The sequence below is a fragment of the Tetrao urogallus genome, assembly GCF_951394365.1.
Source record: "Tetrao urogallus genome assembly, chromosome: 17".
Classification (NCBI taxonomy): domain Eukaryota; kingdom Metazoa; phylum Chordata; class Aves; order Galliformes; family Phasianidae; genus Tetrao; species Tetrao urogallus.
Genome location: NC_136830.1, coordinates 3,728,856 through 3,739,230, shown reverse-complemented (window position 1 = coordinate 3,739,230; position 10,375 = coordinate 3,728,856). Strand labels below are relative to the sequence as shown.

The window sequence follows — 10,375 nt, the reverse complement described above, 5'->3', positions numbered from 1 at the left end:
GAGGTCGGGCGTGAGGGCGGCGGGTTCTGAGCTGCTCCTCAGTGCAGACCGGTTCGGTCCGATTGTACGCTTGGCTTTTTTTTTCTTTTTTTTCCTAACGTTTTGTCTTGCAAAAGGTGTCGCAGGTGGAGGCTGCAGCAGAGAAAATTGATTTGAACGTTATCTTGTTTTTTAGCTCAGGCTGAGAGTTACCTTCTGGGCTTTAAATGGAACCATGTGTCTTCATTAACTGCATGTATCTGACCCTGGCTTCCATTAGAGCCCTCATTTCATTTTCCCCTTGGTTTTTCTCCAATAATAAGGACAGTGAAATTAAAATGTGATTTATTTTCCTACTTTGCTTCTCAGCTGGAAAAGTGGGAGCTGGGGTTGTCATCATGCAGTGGCCATCATGGAGAACAGCCATGGATATGTGCTGTATGCATCCTGCCTGTGTCACAGTGCCATGTGTGGGTATGTGTGGGGCAGAGCTCCTTATCAGAGCTGTATGTGGTCACGCTGAGTCATTAGTGCAGGTGGAGAACGCTGACTGATGTCAGTGCCACAAGGAATGGGACTGGAGAGGATGTACATTGGTTGTCATGAGATTGGGGCACTGAAATATACTTTTGTTCCACCGTTCCATGTGCTGGAGTAAAGGTATTAAGGTATATACAAGTGTTTCCAGCACTGGAACTTACAGCTGCAATTCTGACCAGCACCGAATGGGAAAGCTGCTTCCCATGGGTGGATTGAATAACACAGTGTAGTTGCACCCAGTGTATAGGTATGAGTTAAAATTTTTGGAGCAGCGTTGGTAATTGAGCAAGTGATGCTTGTAAAAGTAAATGCTTTCATTTAATGATAGGCCTCTGTAAATAACATATGCCGTAGAAATGACTCAGTAAATATATTCGCTCTCTTAGTGGTTATACATCACGTCAAAGGGCAATGAGGAAAACACAACCAGCAGATTTACAGAGATCTGTTGGTGAACTACTGTAGCTTAACCCATTCTGTAATTTAAACCATTGCCTTTCAGTTTTATTCCGCTTAATATAGCATATCATACTGCTTGTGATAACATTTTCTAGAGAGTCCAGCAGTATTTCCTGGATACTACGAAGTAATTAATCACACTTTGTGTTATTGTGTGCTTCAGTATATGCAGTTATGGCATTCTAGGCCCTTGGTAATTCACCTTAAAGAATGAGGTGAGCTTTTATATTGGTAATGTTTGAAAACACATTGTAAAACATTACCTCAGTCTTCAGGTATTGAGAAATAGGCACTTTCACTGCAATTCTTTCTGATCATCGCTCCATCCTGCTTTAGGCTGTAGAACTAAGAAATGACCGTGTTTTGTATTACATGAGCCATTTTAGGACAGTGGAACAGAGCTGCAAGAACAAGGAATGATGTTCTTGTTTGGCACAGGTGCTGCCAACTTTTCTTGATGCATTACAGCTGTATGAGATACCTTGTGGGGGTGGAGTCTGGGAGTCAGAGAGTGCTGGTAATGGACATATTACACATAATGTCAAGAGAGGAAAGGCAGCTGCCTAAGGTTGAAGCAGTCTCTGTGATGTACTACAGGTCTGCCAGACATGCTGACAACAAGGCAGCAATGACTTTTAAAGCAGAGATGGCTGGTGCTTGGGTGGTAGGTGCTTTCAGATGCCCAGATGTGCATTGTATAGGCCACTTACATCGAAACAAACTTCAAGGGTAGAATGCTGAGTGGGTTGACAAAAATCCTTTAAATTTCCATGAAGTCAGAAATGCTTTCTAAAACAGTAATGAAAACAGCTTGATCTTGCCTACCCTTAAATTAGCATTTATGCTATTTTCAGCAATTATGCAAGACTTGGTGCTTTTAACTTCCAAGTAGAAACTATTTTTTTTTTCTTAAGTCTGCATGAAGATGAAGATGGTCTGAACAGGATGTTGTGCTGAATAATTTCCAAATGAGCCTCATGAGTGCAGGCTGTTGAGCATGGCTCTGCAGCATGAAGATGTGTTAGCAAAACCTAAGCCTCCTCATCAAAATGCTCACAATTTGCCAGAGTACACTCCAAAAAGTGGTACATATTTTTCCCTTCTAAAACCCCTCAATTCCTGAATACCTGTCATTCTCAGATACCCACAGAAAGCATGTAAAGAACTATTATTTTTAAATTAGGAAGTTTAGGAACCTTTCTCTTTAAGTGGTGTATTTTTGTCTCCTTATCTGACAGGGAGACTTGAAGAGTAGTTGAAAGCAAAATAAACAGGCACTGCGGTTTTCAGACCTAGATTTCTCTATCTCCTACAGCCTTGAGGTAACCTGCATCATTGTGGCCCCGTGGTAAATTACATCAGGGAAGCAGTCCAGGTTATAAACATGCAAGCAAAAAAAGTGAGCTTCCTCTTAGATCAAGCCATCTTTCTATCTACCTCACAGTGCCAAACACCTTGTATGTGCTGTCAGTGTATTTACAAAATACAGAATCCAGTCTGAGGCCATGGGTGTCTGGCTTTTATCAGTCTCTGAAGAGGATCCCACAGTGTTACTGGCTGCTCACTTTGTTTCTGGTTACTGGGGCTTGTCTTGAGTGCTTGCTTGGGATGTGGTTTTCCTGGTCCTGAGCTCTTTCTTTGCCCCTTTCCTGAAGGTATTTCAGATCAGGTTGATTGGAGTCTGATTTAGTGCCCAGCTGTGCAGCATTGCCCACAGCAGGGGGTTGGAACAGGTGGTCTTTGAGGTTCCTTCCAGCCCAAATCATCCCAGGGTTCTTTGGTGGCAAAGATGATTCGAGGGCTGGAGTGCTTCTCTGAAGAAAAACTGAGAAAGATGGGGTTATTTAAATAGGAGAAGGCACTGGGGGAGACCTTACAGTCGCCTGGTACTTGAAGGATGACCACAGGAAAGAAGGGGTGAGATTCTGTTGGGGTGCATACTGACAAGACAAGGGGTAATTTTTAAATTAAAAATCGGGGGTTTAAGGGAGAAATTCTTCACTCAGAAGGTGGTGAGGCTGTGGATGCCCCGTCCCTGGTAGGCGCTCACGGCCAGGCTGGTTGGACTGCCTGCTGTAGCCGAGGCTGCTATTCTCCTTGGCTTTTGCTCTTCCCGATAATCAGCGTGCTCTCTGACCTCGGGGGGCCCTGCAGACAGAGCGGCTCCGCCATCACCGCACGCAGAGCCCGCTGCAATTGGGGCAGGGCCGATGCAGGTGTGCGCCCGCAGCGCTAAGCGGATTCCGCGAGGCCGCGCCCGTGCCGGCGGCAGGTGAGGAGGCTCGCGGACGGGCGGGCGTCGACCGCGGCACGGCCCCTCGCTGCGGAGGGAGGAAGGAATTACCGCTATGAGGCTGCTCCTGCTGGCGTGCCTCCGAACGCACACCGGCAACGCGACCACGGCGGCCAGGATACAGTAAGTGCACGCAGCTCGGCGCGAGGGAGGAGATCGGGTCCCCTCCGCCGCATCGCGGTCCGCGTTCGCAGGAGCGAGCCGGCCGCCATTCGCTGCCCGCTGCGGCGCACGGCGGCGGCGTGGCTCACCTCAGCCGCGCTGATGGCTGCGGCCCCGCCGAGCTGCCGCACACCGGAGATAGGGGGCTGGCAGCGGGCGCCGCGAGGGCTGGCTGCTGTTTCGCAACACGAGAGGGCCGAGGGGAGAAGCCCCCCGCCGAACAGGTAAATGAATGAAGAAATAAGGCTGCGTTCAGCACGGGCCAGGTCACGCTGTAGGGGAATCCGAGCTCTCAAAGGTGCCCTCGTTATCTTAGTGCTGGAGCTTTCTGCCGCTGTTTCAGTCAGTGGTGGTGGGTTTCCCAACGGTTGCTGGTTTGGAAGTGCCCACCGTCAGCTGCAAGGTCAGTGTGAGCTGCAGCAGCAACTGTGGAGTCTGAAACAAGAGAAGAGCCCGTGCAGCCATCCTAGTGCAGCACATGGCTCCTCTAAGGGCCTAAAATACACTAATAACTTGACATTCTTCATCAGGTTAGATGCTAGGCATACATTCTTCTTAGAAAGAGCAGTCAGCACTGGTATGAGCTGCACAGGGAAGTGGTGGGGTCACTGTCCCTAGGAGGTGGTTCATAACTGTGCAAACGTGGCACTGATGGATGTGTCAGTGGGCATGGCTGGGCTGGGCTGGGTGAGCAGAGCGTCTTTTCCTACCTCAGTGATTCAATGATTCACTTTAATCTTTTCCTCTCACTGGATGAAACAAAGCTGGTTATTCTTGGAGAAGTCTATGCACGTTCTTCCTCCTTAAGATTATTTCTTCTACCTTTACAAATCACATATTCGTTTACTTTCGCCTTCCACTTCGCATTTAGACTGTGGAGCGGTTCAGAGGTAAGCCAGTGGAAAGCTGGGTCTGCCTTATTTCTAGTTAAACTGAGCATAAGTAAGCAAATCAAATAAACGTCCACATATTATTCCAAATTTTCTTCTCAATAAACTGAGATTAATTATGACCACATCTATATGTTGCACCAAGACGCAGTGGCTTTGTAAGGTACCTTTGTCAGAGTGGCAGTAACCAGCAATTTTGGTTAGTCATCCCCAGCTGTGTGTGACTCCTGTGTGGCCTGAGCTAATGTGCAAGAAAGTGTAGGTTTGCTGAGATAGAACAGCTCAGCTGGCAGATGGTTTAAGTATAACCATCTTAGTGCAACCATTTGCAGCTGTGTAAGCGCATCTGCAGTATCTGTGCAGAGTACCCCAACTTGCTTAAGCATCCTAGTGCTCACAGTCGTGCCTTGCACAAAATGGATGCTGCTTACTCATAGACCTTCAGACAGAAAGTTAAGTTGTGAAGGAAAGGCTAATTTAATTCATTTTCAAAATGAAGATAGATTAAAGATTTCTAACAGAAGTAGTCTTTGAGAATCAGTAGCTTATGTCATGCTCAGTTGCTATCTTATCACTCGACATAAATTTTGTTTATAGTGGAAGTATAAAGGAGCCCGTTTAAGAAATGAAATCTAATTGGGAAAAGGAGTAAGGAGTACTAGCTATCAATTAAATCTCCCTGACTAAAAGGCTGCTAAATGACAGCTACCAGCAGAATCATAGAGTCACGAAGACTGGAAAAGACCTCTGAGATCATCCAGTACCAACATTTAGTACAACACCTAAACCAGTAAAACCATCTTACTCAGATACTTTTACTTAACATGGGTTTTATTAAAACTTTGTGCCTTTTAAAAGTATCAACGTGTATGGCTAAATGCTTGGGTATGTTGCTTCTCTCTCTAATTTGCCATACTTGAAGTCAGCTTCATATGGATAACCTTTGTGTATTAACTTGTACCCTGCAGAGAATGTATATTCAGATTAATATTTAGCTTTGGTTGTGTCTGTCTGCCTGCTTCTGAATTTATTTGTTCAATCTTCCTTTCTTTTTTTTTTTCCTCTTTCATATTGAACTGTGCCCGACTTTCAGTTGAGTATACATGAAACAATGATGTTGCCTCCGGGTTGGACACTTGCCAGCACAGATTAATTTTATGGCTTAATATCACTGGGGATACTATGTTTATGTTATTACAGCTATTTTCATAAATAATATATTCATTTCCTGAGTTTAAAGTAGCTGGTGACAAAGATACCGGAATCTAATTTGGCCTGAAGTCAGTTCACTAAAACAAGTGGTATGATAGAGGTGCTGTGAGCTTTATTTGTATTGGTCTGCGTAATTTTTAATCACTTTGAAAAATCTGAGCAGCGGATAGAGAATAAAGGCAGAGCAAAAGCCATTGGTTGGGCTGCTGTTCTTCTGCCCTAGCAGCATTATGTCCATGAATGTTTCCTGTGGCTGGACCCATTTATAAGGCAGGATTAAACCCTGCAGAGTTATTTTGGCCTTCCAGAGGACTTCAGGGCTGAAGCAGTATCAGTCTCATTTTTATTTCTGTTCTTACTCACAGTAAATTTTATTCATGCTTCCTTCCAGCCAGCATAAATTGTCTGCATTGTTTAGAGGAGAAGCTTGAGTGAGAAGTAAAATAAAGAATATTAAAAAACAGTACAACAACAACAGAAGAGTACAATTTACAAAGGAAACTGAAAAGACCAAGTGGGGTTTCAAGTCTTGTAATTCGACCAGTTTCAGTGGCAATTGTGAGTATTCGACTGTAGCCAAGCCTCAGAAAGTCGCTCTGCTGACTTAATAAGCTTTGGATCACGCTGTATAGATTTAACAATAGTTCATGCGTAGCTGCTTTACAGAGTAGGCAGCCTAGGGGAAGTGGTAATTAATATTTTTGGATGATCCCTATTTTGTGCTGTGAGTAATTCCATTCAAGTATCAGAACATAAATGTTCCTGAGGAGGAGATGGAAGAAAAGAAAACAGGTTTGAAAACCGCAGTATCTTATGAGCAAGCACACTTCTAACTTGTCTGTAAATTAGCTCCAGCCATGCTGTTTGGAACTGCAGAAGAGTTTCTGAGACCCTGAATTGAAGTTACAATGCAGGGTTAGGAGGCTTTCTGAGCCAGGATAAGAAGGGAGAAATAGCGATCGATAATATAGGAAAGAAAAAATGAGATGTTGTAAAGCATCACCTGGTATTTTGTAGGTGTGGTAGAAAAAACTGTTTCTCTGTAGAAGTTTTTAACAAAGTGAAAAGTGCGTCAGATCATCGAGATGGCAACTTTCAGCAATATCCCTCTGCACACTGCATAGATCCAGAGCACTTACACATGTATGTGTCTGTTATATGTCTCTTGATTTCCAAGGAGAGTAAAAAAATAAAATAAAATCCAGGTGGCTTCTCTTACTACAAAAATTGGTGAGGCTGGGAAATGTTTAAGTGATGTTTAGATGTAAATAAAGATCACAGGGTAAGATGTGACTATTACAATCTGCTCTAAGAAATTCTCTTCCAAGCTTACTGTATGTCTGAGATGTACCCAGATGGGTTACTTTCTAGCAAAACACCCAAGGTTGGATTCTGGCAGCCAAACTCCTATTTAGAAATATCCTCCTCCCCACGTAGGACTGTTGGTGTCTGTGTAGTAGAGGAAGGTATGACAAAGCAGGGCAAAATCCAGATCCACGCAGTGCTTATTGGGAGTTAAGGTAATTGGAAATCTGTTTGCTGCATTCAGAGTTGTGATAGAGGGAAAGTGTAGCCTTGGAATTTGACATTTTCAGTCTGGCTTTAGATTCACAGAGAGGAGGAGTTCACTTTTATTTTTCACATAGACGTTATTTGTTTATGAGACGGTGAAACAATGCGAATACACAGTTCTAGGAGGAGAAAAGATAGGGGGGGTGATCCCTCTAATGTCTTGGCTTTGTTCAGGGACATCTGTGGCTTCATAGACAGACCAGCCTTCCAAAAAAATTTCCTGCAATATCTTTGCAGCACCCTCTTATCGTGTTCCATGATAACAGAATGTGTGTGAAAAACGCAGTCTGCTTTTTTATTTTCTTATTTTTTGCTTATAGAGATGAAAAGTCATCTAAAAAAAAAAAAAAAGAAAAGAAAAATAGCACTGTAAATTTCAGTACTCAAACACCACCCTGTAACTCTGCATATGTTTCCATATATGCATAATTTGGAGCTTATGACTAATCATATTGAACTCAGTGGTACGTTTATGGGATGAAGGTCTCTTCACGTCTGGGAATTCAAATTATTCTGGGGATGATTACATAATTTTTCCTTCTTAAGCCACATGCAAATTTCTTACGTACTCCTGAGTCATTTTGTGTAGGAAAAAAAAAAAAAACAAAAAGCAATAGAGACAATCCACAATCTGTGAGCCTTGGAGCACACGAGGGAGTCCCCCTCTGCTCACAGCACAAGCAGCTGTCTGTCATTCAGTTGCGTGGTTTGGAGATGTGGAGAAAAGTCTCGTTCCTGGTAGGTGACCAAAAAAAAAGAGATTTAGATCACAATTGTTAGCAGAGTTTCTAGATTCCTGATGTCCTGAGAGGGTTATTCTCAAATTAATTGTACTACGCAGACATACTGCTTGCATGTGATAGCAATTTATGTAATTGGAACACCGATGGGGGAAAGCACCTTTTACACTATTTAATGAGCAGCTGTGAACTTCGGGATTGCATGCACCAGCATCCCAGCTACTTGCCCCAGAGATTTTCCTTCCACAGCTGTGAGGCTTGGGTGTTGTTATTGAGATACAAATGGAGAGCTTCTTTCAGAAGGCAAGCAGTGCTTGGTGCGAGTTCACGGGGCAATGGAAGTGAATAATTGCTCGAGAGTGCAAATGAAGAGCTTTGGTCTGGTTGCTTTTTGTTATTTATTAGTGCTAGTTGCAATTCCTTGGTCTCTTTTAAATGGTGAAATTAAAAGCAAAATGAGTTTCTTTTTAGAGTGAAGAAGAAATACAGTACCATATGTTGTGCTGATGGAGCTCTGTGTGATATAGTGCTAATGCATTCCTTTTGAGACCTCACGATATTTTACAACATTTTTAGCACTGATTTCTGCTATAATGACTAACTTCTGCGGGACAGAAAATATCCTCCCTTCCTTGGGAGGATATGAAGTGATCAAGAAAGGAAACAGCCAACATCATCCAAGGAGCTATTGAGTTAGCAAGATTTTAATGCCAGAACAATTAATATTCTGTGAGGAAAAAATCAGCTGGAACTATATGTAATACATAACAAACATCCTTGTGGTATTTAGTAATACTGAAAACATAAACGTTAGTTGTTTGAAGCGATGTTATCTCCATGTCAGCTGATGCAGTGTGCCAGTTCCTATCAAAACACGGATTTTACTCCTGTTTTTTGGCTGATGGCACTGGAAACTGATAAGTGGATCTGGTTTCTGTAGGAGGAATTATGAGGCGAGTGTATTTAAGGAAAGTCTGAGACAAAGCTTGTGGAAATGCTGAAAGCAGAGCTCCCTGCAATCCATCAGCAGTATTTGAATCAATTTTTTAATAGGAGGAGCTGCTGTAAATGAAGATGAATGTGTAAGCTGGCACCGAGATAGGTGGTTTGTGGTGAGAATTTTTGTAACAATTGAGACTTTTTTCTAAAGACTGTGAAAGTTTCCGTGTAATTACTTTGGTGTCTTTTTTTAACTTGAATTATCCTGTGACTGTTTTACAAATGGGATAAACCTGTGCAGGAGACGAGCCCACAATCAAACAGAGAAGGAAAACAGTTTTAACTTTCCAGTTTTATTTATGCCTTCATTTTTTGTTCCTGCAAACAGGAACAGGTATTCTTAACAGCATTATTTAGCTGGATGTATTTGTTGGGGCCTTTCTCCAGAACAAAGGTCTGAGGTTATCCAAGACCAAGACTTTCATTCTCTATTCAAATGTAATCTTTTTAGCAAATTGAGCAGATAATGACACAGGAGAGGTGCTGGGCCAGAGTTCACATCCACTGATTCCCCAAGCATTGATAGTCTTGGGCCTTAAAGTAGGAGTGGGCTACAATGTATGGCTGTGTGCACAGTGGTGAAGACCTTTTCCAGGAAAACCCCTTGCTTTAGCTTCATGGTCACCTGAACAAAATTATTATAAAGACAATTAATATAGGAACAAAAACTAAGGGAAAACATTATGTAATTGAATGCCTGCAACATTCATTTTATTCTTTTTTTTTTTTTTTTTTTTTTTTTTTTTTCTCTATCTGTTCTTATAATGAAGGAGTCATCTGCATGATGCAGGTCACATCTGCATTCTCAAAGATGCTTCCAGGTGTGAAAGTCTGACTGAAATAGCGAATCTAACCTCTGCAGATCAATTTGATGCAGCTCTGGCCATTCATCTTTATAAAGGAGGCAGACATCTGCAAGGTAATTCTCTTCCTCTTTTGCATTAAAAGTACCTCCTAAAATGTAGTGAAAAAGAAGAAAATAAGTGCAAACTGCTACAAAAGACAATACATGCATAAACCCACACATAACTTAGTTATTCTCTTTATCCACTTCAACAAGTATTCAGAAACACTGAAAGTCTTTCTCTGTGGGAGATCTAAATAAAGGTACTTCTAAAGCACATAATGCATTTTACAATTAAGTACTTAAACTACATTAAGATAAGAGCATCATATTAACATTAAGATAGTTTAAACAAAGGTGCTTTTCCAGAGGACAGCAGCTTGGCTAAGCGTAGCTCAGGTCAAACTCAAAAAAGCAGAGGCTAATCTGATTTTTCTGTTGGAAAAATGAGTCTGAGTTTTTTGGGGACGTGAAATAACTTGCAGTTGTTGTTTATGCCAGCTAAATTCTAGGAGGCAGAATGTTATCTGACAAATAATAAGATGTTCTGTAGTAACTGGCCATGTAGAACGAAATTTTAGTCTGTCATTAATGATACACTTGAAGCACCAGCTTCAAAATTACAGACACTGTCACCTACTGAAATTGCAAGTGTGTATCCATTTTTGAGATCGCATTCCCATTG

General features: G+C 42.3%; 1 protein-coding gene across 1 annotated transcript in view; it reads left to right on the top strand.

Moving 5' to 3' along the window:
* Nucleotides 1-3,326: 3,326 nt before the first annotated feature.
* The window catches only part of GLT1D1 (glycosyltransferase 1 domain containing 1), a gene marked incomplete at both ends in the record, with an annotated part of 40,007 nt that continues 32,958 nt past the window's right edge, over nt 3,327-10,375 (top strand). Inside the window, 2 exons of the mRNA XM_079543747.1 lie at nt 3,327-3,394; nt 9,617-9,765. Coding sequence (XP_079399873.1) covers nt 3,327-3,394; nt 9,617-9,765 — 217 coding nt within the window. The remainder of the gene's footprint in view (nt 3,395-9,616; nt 9,766-10,375) is intronic.